This window comes from Triturus cristatus, chromosome 3_1 (genome assembly GCF_964204655.1).
Source record: "Triturus cristatus chromosome 3_1, aTriCri1.1, whole genome shotgun sequence".
In the NCBI taxonomy this organism is placed as follows: Eukaryota; Metazoa; Chordata; class Amphibia; order Caudata; family Salamandridae; genus Triturus; species Triturus cristatus.
In genome coordinates, this window is record NC_140583.1 from 759,748,255 (window position 1) to 759,769,564 (window position 21,310).

A 21,310-nucleotide genomic window follows, 5' to 3' on the forward strand; every position below is an offset into this window, starting at 1 on the left:
GTTGAGTGACACAGTGCATCCACCAAGGATGAACAGAGAAGACCTAGGCACCAAGATGTCCCGCTGATGTCCTACATACCTCCATGGGAATATGGATGGCTTGGAACCAGTTTGAGATCAATGCTTGGAGATGGGGGTGTGGAACAGTCTTTATGAGAGCACACACATTCGTATTCTCAGGTTTAACATTGTTTCACACTCAAACCAAGGAAAGAATATAAAAGACCTTTATATTTTCAGCACATCTTTAAAGTTGCTTTATTCATAGTTTCATTTTTTCTCAGCGTGTTATTGACAACAGTAAAACAAAAGAAAATTCACTTTCTTATAAGTGCAGAGATTACCACAGGCTGATTGTCCCAAGGGAACATAGGCAGACCAGGATATCCAAGCAGGTTTGTTCCTCTGAAATGTGTGACTGGGCAGTCTGAGTCAAAACAGGCATGACCGACATGCAATTATGTCCCATCTCTAATGTTCTTTTAAAAGACACTGGCCTGAAATTTGATCGGTACCTCCCAATCTATCTGCTTTTCAGAGACAACAACATTTTTTGAAAATCATCACTCTGGTGCAATATAGTGAGGCAGCGCCTAGAGGCAACTCCTTATGCGTGATAAGGCTACTGTTCTCACCTCAAGGCAGTATTTTGAGAGCAGTATTAGGGACAAATGTAGATGTAAGGGCTTTGTTACATACCATTAAAAAAAAGTTAATATTTCTTCTAGGGTGCACAAATCAGTATTTTTCCTCACACAATGCACATTTACCCTTAAAAAAAAGATATTTCTTCTATTTATTTTTTTAATCACTGGCAAACCTCTACTGCATAGACAATTTGTGCAAATTACTGAATCTGCACAGCAATCTGTGTGTGCGGTCATAATAGTCTCACACAAATGCCACCATGAGTGGGAGGAAAGGTAGCGACTCCTTAGTTCTTGGAGCCACTTTATGAATTCTGAGGTTATATGTCATTGAGGTCTGTTTGGGCCAGGGAAGAATTTCAGCATCGCACTGTGTGGCTTGGTATAGTTCATCAGTAGACAATTCCTCCTTTTAGGTCTAGCCTAGAAACTTGTTAAAAGCATCCAATTTTTTAAATCTGCCATCGTATAATTAATCAAACGGACAAACTATTTTCCACACTCCTAAAAGACCAATGTTTCAGCATCTACTCCGTGGCCTGGTCAGAGCCAGGCGACTGAGACTGTGGATCTTAACTAATGGTCCAAGGAAGCGCAAAACAACCCATCGATCTTAAGAAAATATTAAGTCAAAAAGCGCAGCCACTCCTAATTTCGAAAATTAAAAAAACCTATTTGGGATTGGTGTGGTAGTGATTTGGTCCTGTAAATGGGTGAAGACCAGTCGCTTATAAAGATCGGGCCTTAGCAAAGCCCACACGGTCATTGTCGCGGTCGAAAACGGTGTAGTACTCGCCAATGAAGACATCACCCAGGATCCAGAGTGGTCCGGCAGGCGGGGGAATGTCCAAACCCATGAAGCCGCTCAGACAGATAGTTTGTCCTGCTTGAGATACCTAGAACAGGGATGAGGGTGGATGGGGAGGATGAAAAAAAAAACAGAACACATTTTAAATATAGCAGCAGAGAGAGAGTATGACTAGGCCCAGATTACTCCAGCTTCCAAGGTCCATGGGGAAGTAGCTCATGCAGTTCAGATGTTTTCCTTTGCAATCTGGGACATATAAAATCAGAGTTATAGTGGGAGAAGCAGAGCTACAAGTCACAGAATGCAAAGCTAAAACCTAGATTAGATGAGATCTTGTGTGTGGACGTGACCATCTGGCGAGCTCCATGAGGTCCAGAGGTAAACTACTGAACTATTCACTCATGACATTCCCCAGAATCAGCAGGTGTCAGAGCAGGTGCTTGGCTTATGCCTACAAACTGATGGGTCCCCATAAAGAACTTTACCAAAGATCATTTAAAGTAATATACTCCACTTGTGTAGAAGACAAGCATGCACTACTGTTTAACGGGAAGGAAGCCGACACTACTGAGGCTAACGGAGTCCCGGGTGGAAACGTATATGTGGAGTAATGGCTTTGTAAGAAGGATTATGTAGCTGAATAAATAAAATCGAACATTCACAGAAGAGTAAGAAAAGTGATTTACATGGGATCTATGGTTGGATAATTCCTCTATTTACTTTTTATTTTTGTATTCTTTTTATTTGCATTTTTCGTAAAGCATACAACATTAACAAAGTGCAGTGCAATGCCTTCAATAAATCCACCTGTCAGTTCGAGTCCTCATTATATGTCCAACAATGTAAGCCCACAAGTGTATCAACCGGGTCAAATGAGCATTCTTGACATCAACTGCATCATGGAGGGTTATATATATTCATATATTACTGAGCGTCATTACGTATGGTGACTCCTACATTTAAAATTTCGTGGCAAGCTAAAGATGTAATTTACAGCTGCAACATTAGATTGGGAAACGTAGAACATGCGACTATGTAACAGACTGACCATTCAACAATGAGGTTCAGGTAAGAACCAAGGTGTTAACTAATATTCTAAATACAAGTAACCCTTCCTATACCTTATAGGCCGGTAGGTCTTACTTGCCAAAACAGTATTTTTCAGGATGAAGTTACAAGAAATGTGCAGCCATCTCTGTCGCTCTCTCTCTTACACACACAGCCAGTCCTCGTTAAAACAGATGTCGCCCATGGGCAACAACCAGATATATTTGGATGTCAGCACAGCGATGCACTGAGATGTGCTGGCACAGCAGATTCCTCAGTTTCATATATACAGTTCAGAACATAGGGGGGGGAGAGAGAGTTCATTAGCACGAGAACAAAGTCTTTCTCTTTCGAATTTACAGAGCGCAGCATTTACTCCAAGAAGCATCATGGCGCTAGCAAAGACTCCAAACATCCTTGTTTAACCACTTACGAGCCATACAAACGAGACCATGAGACCTTAGTTCTCAGTAATTAGGGTAAGCTAGTATCCAGTATGGCTAAACATGCATTCATTTTACGCAAGTGTTCTGCCTGGGTTTGTAGTCAGTGTTACATGAGCATTTATGTGTTTTCTATCTACACCTTGCATGTGAAATATCACTTGAGTGCCAGAATTTAATTCTTCATTATTTCTTAATGGAATGATTTTTTTTTCCCAGTGCAGGAACCCCAATTTGTATTTGTTGATAAGGTAGAAACTCCCGGTACGACAATTGTGCACCTGACATTTGTTCTAGTAAGGGAAAGAAGTAGAAACTGGGATCCCACTTGCCCTGACAAATGTCTCTGACCGATAACGACACTGGAGAGGGCAGAAACATGTGGGCCTAATACGAATGAATTGGTCATTATACCTACATACCATCCTGTTCGGTTTTAGCCGTATCGAAGGTACTGATTAATAAAGGTAGAAGTCTGGGTCTACCTAGAGTTCTTTTTTTGCTGATCTGGATGCCTTTCTGTGCAGTATACTTTTATTAAGAACTCCCAGTAATTAAGTTGAGTCCACCCTGGGAGTATCATCTTACCCGGGTGGGATAAGGAAGCCAATGATGAAGCATGCCACAATAAGTGGGTGAGCCTTCCACATTCAATCTAATTGGCACTCCGAGGTAGAATATACACCATTGGTGACCATCAATAGGGTTATTGCTTACTAAAGATTGGCTGGGTGCCAAGTTAGGCACTACAACATCCACCATCACATTGTTCTGTGATTGTTATATTAAAGGAAAAGGGACTAACTCAAAAACGTGGCCTTCAACAACTTTGAAAATTAGAAGTATCTATGTACCCTATGAAGATGAGATTTCATGAGAGTGGGGGACCACATCTCTGAGAGACCTTTCACCGTGAAACAAAAAGCCAGAGTTGGGGGAGAGGAGTCTCTAGTAAAGGTGCATCCCGTAAATCTATTTTAAGACAGTATTTGTTGTTATTGAAAAAAAGAGGCGGTACCACATGCAAAGTACTCTGAAACATGTTCATTGTCTTTAAAACAAACAATGTGGACTATGTCCGGCGGCTGTTAAGTGGTCAAACCTTTAATTGCTCCTGCTGCTTTGGTCACTGCGAACTTCTGAATCCAAGTGTCTCCAGAGCAGTTCCTGTCAGGCCATTATAAATACAGTTAGAGTCATCAGTCCTAGACACTCCACTGATTTGGCCTCAAAGAGGCTTTATCTTTCATCACACCCATTGAATTGGCCTTAACTGCTGGTACTAGAGAAGGGCCCAATGTTGAAGCCCACATGCAGTCTTGCCAGCAATGCTTATTTATGCCAAACAGCAGCATCTGGGTTTGCTTCTTTTAGCTTCAAAAGGGTGTCGGTCATCGCTGTTTGAATAAAAGATGCAGTCGAGCGCTGGAAAGGGAGTCTAGCACATTCTGGTCATGTCCAATGATTAACCAGTGTATCATCAACATAGCTTAATGCAGAGTACCCAAATGATTCAATTAATTGAGATGGGATTCAAGTATATACTAAAAGGCATCTGGGACAATTAAGAGGCCTGGGGGACTTCACACTGAACCGGATATCTACGAGTGAAATGCTGGAATGGTAACATACCTCCTAAAAGGATAAGAACCAGTCACAGTCTCTACAATTCTAAATTCTTCAAGCCTGGTCTTTAGAGAGGACACAATTGTCTGTAATGGATGCAGCAGACAAAGCCAATTAAATCACAACTACTACTTCTTTTATCTACACGGATTCTCAGTTCGCCTCATGCTCTAGCTCCAGTGTTTGTTGTCATTCCTGGAGGAAATCCGAGGTGCCAGGTATCAAATCAGATGTCCTTTTAGACCGGTCAAGAGCTTTATAGCAAAAACTATTTCAAGGACCTTTTCAAAAGTGAAGTGGGTCGGTGATAGTTTTCTGCTACTAAGAAGTTCAGAGACACTAGTGAGCAAGGAAGTAGCCATCCCCATTTTCTAAGGTGCGGAGACAGATGTGCAGAGAGACGATGGTAAATATCTTGACAAGTTAATAAATAACCAGGATGAAGTAGCTGTAAACAAGTACCAGACAAATGTAATCTGGTAAATCAGGATTTCACCAGTGCACGTTATATCTCTCTTTTTAAATTAGTAGGTTATGCCCATGTGAAATTCAGAGGCATCAGAGTCGCGTAACTGGTGTCTGAGTTTTTAATCTCTTTATAGAGGTACAGTATTTTAGATTTAAAAAAAACACACACAACCAACTCATCAAATTATTACTCAAAGACCGAAGCTTGCTTTGTCCAGAAGCGTGGATGCAAGAAAGCTTTTAAAACACGAAACAACTGGTCAAAAGTTATACTATGGAAATACAGTTCAAGATAGTCAATCTTGTCTTAGGAATAAACCTTTCTAGAAACCTATGTTTGTTCTTTACACCATGCGGACTCTTGACTGTGCCAAGTACGTGACTTAGGTTGGACCTTCGTTCTCTCTCTATAGCCTCAGTATACCAGGCATTAGGTGGCTTCTTTACTCTGACTTGCCCTTCTTTTAATGGAATTCTATAGGCCCGATTGAGGCCAATGAAGGGAGAGAGACCAGACGTCTATCTAGAAAGATCCAGAGTGTTCTGAAGATAGGTTTTACTGTTGCAATTATTTAACAACTGTGTCTGCATTTATGTAGGTATGTCCTTGTCCAACTGTAGACTGATGTCGTGTCAGTGGAAGAAGTTTACGCTGCTGCTGCCTGTGCGGTGCCCTTTCAGAGCTTGAGGGAAGCTTGTATGCTCCCTGACAGTGTTGTACCATCTCCGTCTATGATGAAAAACTGCAGTATTATTGACCCTGCTGTACCTCTTTTGTGCATTAGGAAAACGTGCCACAGGACAGATTGAGATACTGCTGCTCACGCTGTACCTTATTAAAGTGCCTAATCGCCCAGGTTGTGGCCAATTTCACAACTGGACATCTGAATAGCTTCTTGTTGAGAACAGTGAGTTAACCGGAGTACCTGTGAGCAAACGTACAAAGGGTTCAAAAAGAGAGAGAACCGGTTTAGACTTACCTTAAGAACATACTGATCTCCGGTGACTGCATAGGGCTTGCCTCCAAGGATAAAAGTGATGACAGGCAGGGAAGCTACTTTACCGCAAGGAATCATGTACTGCAGGGAATAACATAAATAAACACCATAAGTGATGGTTTGCTTACTTTTTCTAATTAGACAAATTAGGGTGAGTTTGAAGGACTTTGAGTGTTTAACTAAACACAGAAACCTGCATAAACAAGGATATACACAAGGTCAAATTTGTATTCAATGAGAAAGCAATACAAATAAGACTTAAGTTTAAAAAAAAGCTAGGCTTTCAACACTGGACGAGCCATATACCAAGAAAGTGAGTAACATTTTTGATACTGAATTCACATGACATCTACATCAAGTGAAGAGGCAACATTTAAAAGGAGATCAATTCTCATTTTGGTTGCTTAGATCTCCTGACATATGGCCATTAACCAAGGTGCCCAACACTGTGCCAATGGCTGTTCGTCATATTAACCAACCAAACACACGCCCGCAAAGCTAGAGATGCTACAGCAAATGTTTAAGACGTCGCAGGCTTCTGGGTCTGATCTACCAGCCGATCTCAGCAGGGTCACATTGTTAGACACGGACCTCAGGCAGTAGACCCAACAAGAGCCCCCTTGGACTAAGATCCCAGGATTAATAACTGAGACAAGCCCAGAGAAAGAAGAGGTTAATGAAAGGATACCAGGACAAAAAGACCGAGCAGTCCTCTAAGGTACATGCACTTTGCCACCAGTCCTGGATCTATTAGTGCTCGTGGTCTCAGAGATGTGAGATCTTCTCGGCCACAGTACTGGGGCTGGAGATTCATGAATTGACAGAGGAAACCTCTTAGACCCAGAAGTAAAACACTAGTGGGAGAACTCCATGGGGGAAAAGATCTTCAAAGAGCTCAGAATGATAAGATCATGAAATAACATCTGAATAGAGGATCCCAAGAGACACATCTCAGTTTCAGCTAGGAGGCAGATCTGTCAAAGGATGCTACGCCTGGCTGATCTCTAAAGAAGACTTTGCATAAACTAGTGTGTTACACAACAGCCTTAACAAAACCTAGAATTGGGCTTCTTCTTAGACAAGTTGTGATGGTAACAGCCTGTGTACAACAGTGGAGCCAGTTGCAATGTTCCTCTCTCTGGAAGCTAGGCTGGCAGCAGAGATGACTAAAGGGGTGTCTGTTCTTAAACCTCCAGGGGAAGAGAAGGGGGGGGGCTAAGGAGGGTAACACAAATACAGGTCTACTGGATGAACTAGTGCAGACAACATCATACCACCCTGAAGTATTCATTTACTATACATCCAAAGTTTGGAAAGTAACAATATATAGACAAATGACAGATAGGAAGGTAATGATAAAAGCAAAAATCAATTTATGTTTGATGGTATATCGATTCAATTCAAACTAGTGGTTCACGTTTTAATTGACTCATATTACAGCTATTTTCACTTTTTTTTCACCAGGTTTAAAGAAAGGAAAGTATTACTTACTGATAAAAAAAAACAGCTTATATCGAAATCTACTCTAGAATCATGTGCAGTGCATTCCTCTGCCAAATACTGGTAGGTAGTCGGAAAGGCATCTCATGATTTTGATTAAAGCGTTTTCAGCATCAACCACGGAGAGGTCTATAGGACACATGAAGTTGCTGGCCTGAAGCCCACAATGCCTCACAACAATTATCTTTCCATTTTCTAAAATCAGCTCGAGAAGCAGTCTCATGGCAAGAATTACAAACTAAAAATCTGCTTGCACTGGTTTAAAGAAAATGAAAAACATCAAAAGTTGGACATTCTCATTCTCCCCCTCCCCCTCCCCCCCCCCCCCCCCCCCCCCCCAACAGTACATCAATATGTATGATTTAGTTTACTGAAGTAGAAATCATTCAAGGACTGATCAAATGAGTTTACCTGCAGGGTATGCCAGAAGGACTGTATATATTTAACATTGATTGACACCAGGGGCACTACATTTACATTGGGTTTTGCTCTCATCTTTCAGGACAAGCACAATGTGTGGGATTTTGTCTTCAGCTGCCTCACTGCTTTGTGGAGAGGCACACAGCACAAGAGTCATCTAGTGTAGATAAGCGGTGCAGCTTAACAGAGCGCTGGGCCTTTGCTCTACTTTGTTTTCTTACTCCAAGTATTGGAGAGCACGAGGTCAGACCCCAAACTCCTGCACACAGTCTCCATTTACGGAAGAGCTCCTGTATTTAAAAGCAGTTCAGAATGGTACACCAGATTGTGGATTTACTGGTTTCACTCCTGTGATTAATGCTCGTTTCAGGGAACAGGCTAGAGGGACACAGCCATCTTGTCCACAGACATGCACTAAAAAAAGATTTTGACTGCGGGATGTAAGCTGCAATGTCAAGGGAGATGCAGGGAAGAGCTCTGCGAGTCTGTGAACAGTGATGATCCGCAGAGACACAATAGGCAGAATGGTAACTTGAAACGGTCAATAAATGTAGCTTGATAACAGGGGTAGTTTATTAGATTGTATACTAGTTAGGAATTAATGTGCTGTAGAGGTGCTCCACTTTGCCCACCTTCTCCAGAAACTCCAAGATAGACTTACCTTCCAATACAGATTGTAAAAGAATGTTATGAAGAGTCAAACATTGAATCTGAGGATTCAGTGATCTGGGAGGACAACAACATGGTTGCAAGCTGCATAACTATGGAATTCTAGAGTGGGGGGGTTGCATATTTTATTTGTTTAAACGCAAAACTTGCCATAAATTGCTGGACGAGCAGTTCCCAACGTTATTACAATGTAAAAATATCATCATAAGTAGCAGGACAAAAAGCACTATGTCCACTCCTTGGCAGAGCTACTTTCGCCCCGACCACCCCAAACCTAACAGAGCCTAGTTGGGATAGTCCAGCACAAAAAAGTAACTGATTTGTTGGCACCTATTCCACTTCAACCAATAGTTTGTAGGCAATGGCCAAAACAATATAAGCTTTGAGGAGAACCTTGCATTCCACAGGCAAGTTACGAAACTTGCCGGCTCATGTTTCGGCCTTCTCAAAACTCTTAGGAAATTTTTTCCCCTTTTGCCTAGGCCGTCAAAAAAGAGACAGTTATTCGTGCTCTCATTCTTTCCCGGCTGGACTACGCTAATGTGCTCTATGTGGGGATTCCTGGCTACCTGCTGAAAAAGCTGCAGGTGGTCCAGAATGCGGCGGCCAGGCTTCTTCTTGACTTGCCTTTCAGAAGTAGTGTGAGCTACCATCTGCGCGCAGTACACTGGCTGCCCGTGACGGCATAGGTGAAGTTTAAATCACTAATCATTGCCCAAAGTGTACTTTACGGCCAAGGACCCATTTACCTGCAAAAACTTTTTTCTTTCTATGACCCGGGAGACAATTGCGATCCTCGTCTCAGCGTCTGCCTTTGGTTCCTCGTTTTAAATGCCAGAGGTTAGGTGTTAGTTCGCTTGCTCGGAAAGCAGCCGTAGCCTTGAACGCCCTTGCTTTTGGGCTTCGGAACACTAAAGATCCACTGATTTTTAGAAAGCTCCTGAAAACGTATCTCTTTGCCTAGGTCTCTACTTTCTCACCCCTCGCTGGCTCCGCGCCTGGACACTCATGAGTATCTGTGCGCGATATAAAAATAAATAACATAACAATCAAACGTAATATATAAAAGCAATGAGTATTTTTTGCACTCAATCTTGTGTGTTAAACACACACGGATGCACACAGACAATTTTTTACAAATAAAAATAGCCTATCCACCCATAGAAGATAAATTTAGTGAATTTTAAAAAGTCTCCTAACTTGCGCTGTGAATGAGGAATTTGAATGCAGTGTGTTGGAAAAATCAATTTGCTGGAAGGGTTGCTTAGAGCAAAATACGTTCTAATGGCAGAGTGCAAAATTCGGAATCTGGAAGGCTGTGTTGAAACCCATGCTTCTATATCGGATTAGCGTGTGAACATGGGCTCCTGATGCCTATGCCTCAGTTCCATTTACTACCAAAAAATGTAAGTGTCTCTTCAGGCAATTCAATTTGTAGTACTCTTATAGATGAACATGTGCACATTCATATTTTAGCAATGCATAGCTTCGAGCTTCCTCAGCTTGCAGCATGTTTGTCTCCTTAAGAGGCCTCCCGATGATCTACTGGTAAATCTGTGAGCAGGCTCTTGCTATAGTACAAGAATGCTGCAGTCAATGGCTTTCAGTGAAATGCAACAGACCTGTGTGAAAGGAGGTGGGTCTCACGGATATATACCAAGTTCACCTCATGTTGTCCACCCTTCTACACTTGCAGATTCTCAAACCTGGACACTGAACCTACTGTAGGCAGTGCCATTACAAAAAGGGCTTAAATTACCCTACAAAATATTTTGCAGTATATGGATGTCCCTAAAATTCCATGGTGTTACTTAGAAGCCAAAAGCATGCTAGGCCTGGTGTTTTAATAAATACCCTTCGAATGACAGCAGTCCTAGCCTTTTGCCAGGGTTTGGCTCTTAGATATCAGGGAGAGTATTGAAGGCAGTCAATGAATCCACAACGAGCACGCATAGAGAAGTACGTGGCATCCTGGGTATCCACAGTCACCATCGCAACAGATAGACAAGAGCAAGTGTCAACTAAGGACTATCACAAGAGGTAGGCGGAGTTAGGCAGCACAACGCACATGCAGCATGGCTGAAAAAGGTCTTTGTGGTCCACGTTGAACCACTGTAGTCGGACTGGCTAAAGCAGCAGTCATAAGACCCATGTCTAGTGTGTGAAGTTACAGATTGCACAATTCCAAGGAAGGTTGGAGGAGCAGCCTGCCCAGTCCAAGTTGTGGAAGAGGTACAGGGCCTTGGATACTCAAGTCATCATTGCCAATCCAGTGCCAGCAGACTCTCACAAGGAACGACACAGGCCGCCTACAACAGCAGTAATCCAGGCTACCAACAATTGCTTCAGCCACCACTATCAAAAGTGGCCTCACCAAGGAAGATTTTCACGTTGCCTGCCTAGTACAGCAGGCCCTGGCTCAGAGCCACCCAATTCTGTACAAAATTCCCTGGCAGGACAGAAAGCAGAAGAACTGCAAGGCAGTGACTGAAGGACACAAGCAGGCTAGTATTCCATAACATTTCAAAGCAGCTCGGAAAGCAAGTGTAAGATCTTTTCAGTCACAGACGACTCATTTAGGCCCTCCGACTGCCTCAAGCCTAGTACCTTTGTAGCAGCTTTCAATTTTCAAGAATCCCAAATCGATCTTTCTTGTATTTGCCTCACACCTACCAGGCACAATATGCACACTCACCTCACCATGAATCAGAGGTATTGCGCCAATTGCCTTCTGTAAAGCGGTCACCTCCTCAGAGGGTCCCACAATAAGCGAGGTACCAGTGTCCACGATGGCCTCGCATCCACCCTTGCAGATTGTCAACTGGTCCCCGACATTCATCCTACACAAAGCACAGAATGAGAAATGAAGTGAGGCGAGCCCTCCAAGTACAGCCTCTTTCAGTTCAAAATGTGCAGCATGCTAGCAAGACAGGTGCACCACAAGAAAACCTACGGCTCACAAAGGAAATACCAACAACAGTGCGATAATCCAGGATCCTTCATCTAGCAACAAACAGAGGCATGATCCAGGATTTCAGCACTTCACATTATTATAACATAAATGCTGCACAATCTTCCTCTTCTCTACCAAGACCCTCTCTTCACTGGTTCTCCTGGTGCTCTCCTGTGGAGAGACAGTGCCTGCAGCTATCTTCAAGGAGCCCTTCCATACATCTTCCTTAATGAGCAGTTTGAGTTTCACAAAATCCCTGCAATGGCTCATACTTCCAATGAGTGGGATCCTTCCCTCCACTCTGTAAGAGACTTACTCCCCCACACCTTCCCCTGCCCGGCTTCTGATTTTTTGTGGCTTATTCCTTCCACTGTTAACCTACCTTCAAACCCTTTATGGCTTATTTCCTCCCATGGTATGACCTCGCATACCTTTTTGGACTACCATCCCCTCTATGCAGCGGGCTACCTGCCACAACAAGGTCTCTCAAGGTCGTCTGAAGTCCCTCATTGAAATTGCCCGTCCCTTTGTGGTACTCACTGGTCCATGTGGATCTGCCAGTATGCTTTGCGAGTGACATTGAAATATTCAAAATCACCAGTGTAGAACTTGGGGTCTGTGCCCCCCAGGAGGAGCTCCCCTCCAGGTTGAGTAGTCGGATTCCTGAACAGCAAAAACAAGAGTTGTTACTACACATGAATTGCTATCTGTCAAAACAAATACCAGCATCACACAGAAAGCACAACACAAATGACAACTGAAGAGAGAAAGAGGAGTCACTTGACAAGGCTGAACCTGGGAGAAGTTTCTAACCAGAGGGGTAGCTCTGCTGTCTGAGGATTCGATTCACTAAAGTTTAGCCTCTGTACAACCGGAGAGCTAGTTCTGCAGTCTAGGGCAGTTTGGGGATCTGTGCAACATGAATGATAGGTCTGTTTGTGGCCTACCAGATCAAAACAATAGCGAAAGCTCGGTTTTCAACGGTCTGAAATATAATTTCATGACAGGTGTGTGGCTCTGCAGAATCAGAGGTATGGCTCTTGTACGTCAAAATCACCAAGTTAGTCAATCACTCAAGTCCGAATGATAGCTCCTAACAGATCAAGCTTGTAACATGAGAGATTTATTAAAAGAGCTGAATCTGTGGGAACTTTAAGCAAAGGAATGACTCCGTGGTATGTGATTTGATCGCTGTGTAATCAGAAGGAGAGCCTGGCTGCTTCCAGTCAATGGAATCTTAATAGAAAACAGAACATTCTGTAAAGCTATAGTTTGTGAAATCTGCGCTACGCAAGTGGCAACTCTACAATCTGTCGTCAAAGATTTGTATAATCAAAGGATTAATATGTGAGCGGTTTGCAAGGTGTATAAAGGTAAATCGACAATGGGTTTCCAGACGCTAAACACAATTACAGGGATGCAGGTTGCTCACACTTCTAACAACCAAACTGACTAAACAGAACAAAGGGGTGTGGAATTTAATCAAATGTCTAGTTGTCCATGGGACAAGTTGCTTCATAAATCTGCTTGTCCTGTAAATAAAATATACTTGTCCCTTTGGTGCCACTAAGTCTGACAAATTATGGCAGCAATCCCATTAAAATAAGAGTTATGATGATAGTATCTCCGATTATGACAGGGCTCATACTATAGTACGGTCTGAATTCTGGCTTTTTCCACACTTTGCCACCTTTCCACAGATCTACATACTGGGGCTATAGGCAGCGTTAAACAATAGTTCAAGAGGTGGAAAGCACTTTTGAGTCTGGACAAACTTACTAACTTTTATGTTTTAGGGGTTTTCACCAGCTCTATTCTAATCTTTTTCCACACTGAGAAAGGTTGGAAATTTACTCCTGACAAGGGCAGAAGTAAACCACCTTCCACTGTTGGGGAAAAAAGTGGTTGGTGGGAAAGTGAACTTGTAAATGCTCAATGGATTTTTGCATGAGCAAATCTACTCATGCATAGTTAGCTCATGCTAAAATGCAGTTAATAAATGCTTTCTAGGAGTATGATTTCCCGGCCCATTTTTGTAAATTATTTTGAATTCTTCAAAGCTGTAAATCTGCACTAATGCAAGGGCATATACCATAGGTGCACTTTTGTTACTTTATTTAAGAATTGGGCCTCTAATTTGGGCTTCGGTTAACCAAGACCTCTTGTTTTCATTAAAATTCTGTCTCTCTAGCTATCCATAAACTGACTTCACTGCGAATGGCAGCATTCTGCTCATTCACAAGGAACATATCAGCACACAAAGTAGTTTTGTTTGGCGTCATGGACAACTGTGGCAATGTGTGCTTTCGGAGACCAAAAAATAGGATTGTGTTGTGCCAAGGTATGATATAATGGTGAGTGCCTAGCAGCTCTCACAAAAATAAAGGGTTTACAAATCTTGTTGGAATCGGTTGCGCTGATTTTGCATTTTGAATATTTTTTGAGATTACTAGCTTGCATCAACACATTTTACTAGATGATGCTTCAAAGAAATGGTGCCTAAAATTTCACAGTAGTTTAGCAAAACGGTTTTTTCCTAGTTGCATTTTTTTTGTGAACATTGAATTTGAATGCAAAGACTCAAACTTGCTTTCAAGCTTCTGCAAATTCATTCTAGGAGCATTATACGTAGCTGCATATTGTTAAACTTTGCAAACATGTGTACACATTTTTATACTGGGACCACTGTCAGCAGTGCAGTCTGAGCTTACAGCATTTCCTTAGCGCACTCACCCCAAAAATAAAGGCTTTGCATTAACCAACCATAAATACAAGTTCGAACAGCATTGACATATGGACACAGCTATTACCTTAACTGCAGACAATGCCCTTCCCCAATACATAATTGGATACTGTAAACTGGCAGCCATAGGGGTTCATTCTGCAGGGAGTTGGGACAAATTGGACAAAATAAACATGAAAATTTGGTGTCCTTGACCCCAAACAATAGGTTTTGGGAGTCAGCCTATCGGAATTCCACAAACTACACCCCGGAGAACAGATCCGTCAATTCGGTCATGTGCTACTGCTTTCTGTGGTCATGCTTTCAAACAGAAAATCAAGAAAATGATATAGATTTTGTAGGGGCGGGTAGAAACTGGCAAGCACTTAAAAGATATTCCTCACCTGTTCAAGTAGAAAGAGAAAACATTCTTTTCCACCAGTTTCTGACCCATGATGTTGTCAAAGACAGTGATCACTCCATCAACAGCGATGCGTGGATACGCCATTCCCAAGATCCCATCAAACTTTGCAGCAATAAAGGCCACACCCGGCTGCTTGATGGCTTCTCCAAAGACCTGATTTTGTACCTGGAGAGCGCCAACCTAAAAAAACAAACAACATGGGGGGCATGTTATAACAGGTTTTAATTGCTCATATCTTCATCACTCAATGTCCTTTGGTTTCAGGGCACAGGGGTTTCTTTTCTTTCCTGGCAGCCTCAGTGAAAATGTAAAAAAAGCTACAAACCTGTGGAGTTCCCTCGTTGCACCACACAAACAATAAATATATGGATTAAACATAAAACGCAATGAAAAAGAAGCATACACGTTTTTTACTTTGATGAGATGTGTTTAACCAGAGAAACAGATACAAGGGTTGACGTTTTTTAGAAGAAAAAAAAATATTTAAAAAAAGCCACCACTGAGAGAAACGATTCCCAACTTATGGCTCAGGAAAGATCTTCCAGCAGGCGCATAATTTGCAAAGGCAAATTCCCTCTGAAGGCTCCACTGTGATTAACAGAAATGTGAGTTTTCATATGAAGTCTCAGTCTTATTTTCTGTGGAAACATTTATACAGATGGGAGGACAGAAGGGAGTTGGAATATCAGCTGAAGGAGGAGGCGCTGAATAATTTAAATAAGTTGCTAAAGACTTCAAATCTGTCTAACATAATGCAAAACCTAATGCAAATACTTTCACAATGCAAGTCAATAATATCAATTAGAGCATTTAAGCAAAAGAAGAACAGAACAAGCAGCATTAACAACAGAACCAGCAGCATTAACAGGCCACATGTTAACTTCCTATATAACAGATGGAAATAGAGTCTTTTAAACTGAAGATATGCAAAACCGGCACTGAAAGTAAATATGTATATCCCCCCCCCCCCCCGCCCGACTTCTGTGTATTAGCGCAACAAATCCACCAACATCAAAAGATTGCTGCTCAAGTTTCTTTTAAAGTGCTATTCGTGCTTCTGCTGACGCGTTTCGGCTGGCAGGCAGCCTTGCTCACATACAAAGGCGCCATGTTATCTTCTTACATTTACAAAAAGGCACTTCCTTGTTCATGAAAAGTGACAGACTCTACCCGTTCTTTTTGGAATCAAATACCGATATACAGACATCGAATTACTTCAAATCAAATTGAAAAGATTAATTTTCTCTCTTCTTTCAACTTGACATCTATAATCTATATACATTATTCTAAATACCTCCAAAACCAAAGTTGCTGAAATTTTAATATTGTGATGCAGCCTAGGTAGGCAGTTTATAAAACATAAGTTATTATTTTATGGCTTTCATTGTGCATAATTCCTTATTGAATATATTCCATTGCACTTAAAATTCCATATCTGCTTATTTAGACTACTCAGTTGTATAAAATACACAATAAACAATAATCTTCATTTACTGATTACTCCCAAGTGGGAAGCCATAAAATAATAACATTTGTTTTATAAACGGCCCACTTGGGCTGAATCACATTATTGGGATTTTAGGCTCTCCAATTCTAGTGGCCCTGGTTATACTAGATTTCCTGGAATACTAATTTCTCAGAATTTTGGTAGCTAATAACTTTGCCCTAGTTTTACGAATCTCCACAAAGCTTTCCAGACCTATAGCTTTTTCTACATTGATGAAAGATGGAAATTTGAGGTGATTGGTCAAGGTGGTGCAAAGATAAAAGGTTGGGCCTAAAATTTGTTTTTTCACCAATGCACTTTCCATAGACATTTGGATCCCACATAGCGTGAAAACAGCTGAACGAATTTACATGAAATTTGGCAGGTTTAGACATTATGGTATGCGGATGATACTTTTTTGGGTACTACAGGTAAGCACAGTAAGTATTTTTGAAGGCATTTTAACTTCGCCATATCTGTCGTTGTAATTTCACAAACTATTATGATATTTCACAGAAGTACTGTGGTACATATCGAAGACAAGGCATTATGTGACTGGCTAATGACTGACTGCCTTTACAAAAGTGAGAGGCTGCCAGGCTGTTTTTAGGCACACTGTGGCTGTGTTTTAACTTTAGATAAAGAGCAGCATTAGGTTTGCTACTTTCGCTACTATTATCTCTTTACTAAAGTGGTATTAGGTAGGGGCAGTTAATTATAAGTTTCTATATATTTTTAGGTTGATTCTGAGCAGCACACGCACAGCTCTGCGAGCCATGCTGTATTGGAGTATGTAATAGAGGCCCCGCCCACTTTCCGCCCATATTTGTCATTGGCTTGCGTCATTGTCCTTCGTAAATGCTGGCTTCTGATTCATTAATAGGCTGGTTAGTCCCTCCTTAGTACCGCCTTGTCTTAATTTATAACCTCCCATGTGCTCAGTGTTCCTGTTCAGAGGATCGGTTCGCTGCACTTTCATATTCCAGTCGAAGCCTGCTCTTAGGACAGCCGCTTTATTTGCTGTGTGCCTCGGTTTGCACCAAAATGAAATATTAGAGTATTTGCACACTGTATCAGTGGGGATTAAAAAAATATATATATTGTTTTCGGCAGGAAAATGTAAATATATTTGCATATTCTATACTGCAAGCGAATTATTTCGCGTCGTTTTTGGTAGACTTCGTGCTACTTTTTTTGCGGTCTTTGCAACATTGTTTATTCGGGAACTCATTTAATGTAATGTAGCTTATGCTTGCCTGCCCAGTGCTTAATTTAAGACAGTGGTTTCCGATGTTGAGGACAGGCACTTAATTATAAACACTGGCGCTTTTCATGAGCACCTGTTAAGGACACATTAATTTATGGTAGGCACGGAAGATTAATTTGCACCTCTACCTGGAAGACGTACAAGTCAACTTACTCCCTCGATAGCATTGACATCATTGCAAGTGTAAATTAGACATTGTATATTACAGGACCCGTTATCTGGTTTCAGACTATATCATATTCAACGCACAGTAGCGAAAACCTGCCCATCACTTTGCAGTCAATCATAACCTCACTCCTTGGTACTAGTGTCGGGTGTTATGCAAAGAGCGCGGGTCTGTCTCATACTAGCCCTACTCTTTCCGATTCCCGGCATACTGCCCTTTTCCTGCGAAAATGTTCTAAAGGGAAAATACAAGAACACACAGAACATTTTTCCCTGCTGGATCCTGACACTTGACTTAGCTGTACACTATGAGAGGCCTTCTCCTTTTCGCAGTGTGGCTTGTACCAGCTCTCCCATACACGGGCTCTTTACCTGTACCGATCCGTGCATCACAGTTAACAGGCTCCGAATTACCCAACACGTAGCCATGCCAGCCCCATAAAACGGCAGCCTCGACCAGCGCTAAGAAACAGCCCAACATTTAATGGGATATTCAAGTGCACTCTCATGAAATATAGTAGAAAATGTAACATTTGCCTTCAAATCAAAACAGGCTACTGTGCTGCGAAGAGGTTAGAAAACTGTTGGGAGGCGCTACTTAGAACAATCCATTTGGGGGGAGAAAAAAAAAAATAAAAAAAATAAAAAGGCTGTGCATGTATCAATAGACATACATAATATGTCAAGATGGTAATTTAAGCAGACTTGATGTATCACTTAAACCCAAATCACACTAAATACACTAAATACCCTGCGTTATATGAAGAACGTCCTAACTAGGGGGCCGATTACGATTGCAGAAGGCCCGTCACCGACAGCCATGCGGTGGCGGGCCTTCCGCAATCGGACCGCGATATTACCTCTGCCACATTAAAAAGGCGGAGGGAATCACGTTCGGACCGTTGCGGACGCAAAGACCGTCCATCACGGGACCGCCAAAAGCAATCTCACAGATTGCCTGCAGGATGGACCAGATTGCCTAAAATGGTGGTGGCGCCTAGCAGGCACCGTCCACCAAATCAGGATGCTGGCTACAGCCTGTCTTTCCATGGCGGCAATGCCACCATGGAAAGGCTGGTGGGAATTTGTGACCGGGGTCTGTTGGGGGGGACCCCCTTGTGCTGGAGAGAGGTGAGAGAGAGATGAGAGAGGTGAGGGTGCACTTGGAGGGTACCCTTGGTACCCCCCTACATTCCACAGCACTACGTAGCAGGCACCGTGTGGTGCCTGCCACGTAGTGCTGTGAAATGCACAACATGGCATTTTAACATCGTGGCGGGTGCTGCTGTCAGCAGCACCCGCCACAATGTTAAAACAAATCAAAATCCAACCGCCAAAGTGACGGTCGTATCCTGATCGGATGTGCGGGACCGCCGCATGCATGGCGGCCGGTCCCGGTTCCCACCAGGATGACCGTCCGCCATCCTAATAACCCCCTAAGTTTACAAAACAGTATTGCCATTGAGTAGGCTATATTTATGCAATACCAGCTCTTGGCAGTTTAGGTGGTAACACAGCTTAGTGGTTAATGCACATGTTGCAGACATCTATTGAATCCTGCCAAGGATGTGTGTGAAAGCTAGCCATGTGCAAAACTGCCTTTCATCCTTACAAGGTCAGCAGACAGTTTTGAGGTCTGGTAATGGTAACATTTGTTATTTATAGTGTTATTGCAGTAAGTGCTTGGTGAAGGCTACGTTTTTATTTCGATTATGCGCCAACAAAATATGTTGTACCACTTATCGCAATCCACAGTAACAAGTTTAAAATCAAAAAAATACTCCTGGAGTCCTCGAGATCCAAGGCATGAAACGGGCAGGTATGGTCAAAGAATGCAGGGTTGATCCAACGTTGTACAGGCCAATGGTAAGGAGGAATTATAACAGCACAGCAGGTTGAGCACACACTGCAGCTGTTCACTACAGACTAGGAATTCCATCCTTCCAAATTGAAAAAGAAATCTGAGAATATGGCTAGGTATCAGAAACACGTAATGTATAGTCAGAGAAAGGTAATTGCATTTGTTTCGTGTGCTTTGTAAAGGCCTGCTGTTACAGTCTCATACCAGTGTGAATCAGTTGTGCGTCTCAGACGCAATAGCCATGGAATCACAGCTTATCTGTTCTTAGATGATCACGTACCTACCTTTGCAGAAGGTGCTTTAATCCACTGGGAAATTTTAGCCTATAGTCTGATTTAGTTACAGGACAGCGTTTGCATTACGGGTTCTTTGGTAATTCAAATGTGACGGTACATGGCAGTGCCAATGTGTTAACATCCACAATGTGATTTCTTTAAACGTATTCACAGACAATGCATTTCCAGAAAGTCTTGGAACTTCTAAACATGCGCATATTTCAGCTAGTTGTAAGCGCTGCATGTCTCAGAGCTCAAACATTTGCAATGCAATAGGTCTCGCATTTGCGAGAGTTTGAGCTATTGGCAGTGTAAATGACAAAGCCTTTTATTTATGCGTTTTGAAAACCTGCAAGCGGTATGTAAACACCCACTTTATACTTCGAGTCGTTGCTTAAAAGAAGCAAGGCTGGCAGTAACGGCGCCTCTTTCTGCCAGCCTTGCTTCTCGCAAGTGCAAAGTGAGTATTTACGCACCGCATGCAGGCTTTCAAAACCCATAAATGGCACTGCCATTTACAATGCCAGTAGCTCAAACTCTTGCAAATGCGAGACCGATTGCATTGCAAATGTTAGTTTAAAAAATGTACAGAGTACCACAAAACTGCCCCAAACATAACGCTTTACATTAAATTTAAAAAAAAATTAAAACACTGTACTACACTGTATTTTACAAATAGTGTACTAAAATGTTTTTTCTATTTTTAACACATTTAAATCTTCACAAAAAAGTCTCCGGATTACAGTGGTAATCCCTTCAAACTATTGTTCTACTTAAAAAAAATTAAAAATGTGAGGTTCTCCTCTAACTACTGTAAAAATATACAGAAAACTATAAATACATTTCTCTACCTATTAGCACTTTAATATAGTGGTAAAAGGAAAGGAACCACAATAAAACCTACTACTTAACTATAGCTAAGAGCCTAACACAACACAGCCAAACTGTGCTGAAAGTGACATGGCTACCTTTTACATTTACTAAAAATAACCAGTCAGTTAAGAATGCTTTATTTGACAACGTAATGCCATAAAAGTGATCATATCATGCAACAATACATTTCCTTGAGACAATTTAAAAAAAAGTCAGAATTTTTTAAAAAAGCATTCCTGGTAGCAACGCCGACACTGTGACCTAAAAATACAATACAATACAATACAGAAACGTTATGTAAAATACAATGTGCAAATGAGCAAACTCAATCAAATACAAATAATCCCAGTTTTAACATTCCTAATATCCACCAGAAAACCGGGTCCTAGGGTATAATACAGAACAAAAAACGTTATACAAGATACCAGAAATGCAAGGAATCCAGCTCAAATGCCAACAGGATCCCCATTTATGATATTCCTGATATCAAACCAATAGGTCGAGACTTAATGTAAAATACAGTAAAAAACATTTTATAAAGTGCAAGGTGCGATAGAGCAACTCAATAAGATACAAAAAGTCCCCGTTGATGGCATTCCTGATATCAAACCGGGTGACCGAGATCTAAAGTACCTACAATGCAAACGCATTGTATAAA

The 21,310-nt window shown here is 41.8% G+C and overlaps 1 protein-coding gene across 1 annotated transcript in view; it reads right to left on the reverse strand.

Moving 5' to 3' along the window:
• Window positions 1–227: 227 nt before the first annotated feature.
• CTSD (cathepsin D) overlaps window positions 228–21,310 on the reverse strand; it is an 81,590-nt gene continuing 60,507 nt past the window's right edge. The window contains exons 5-9 of the mRNA XM_085644925.1: window positions 14,706–14,905; window positions 12,120–12,242; window positions 11,322–11,466; window positions 6,020–6,118; window positions 228–1,543 (exon numbers count right to left, since the gene is read on the reverse strand). Coding sequence (XP_085501051.1) covers window positions 1,376–1,543; window positions 6,020–6,118; window positions 11,322–11,466; window positions 12,120–12,242; window positions 14,706–14,905 — 735 coding nt within the window. The 3' untranslated portion in view covers window positions 228–1,375. The remainder of the gene's footprint in view (window positions 1,544–6,019; window positions 6,119–11,321; window positions 11,467–12,119; window positions 12,243–14,705; window positions 14,906–21,310) is intronic.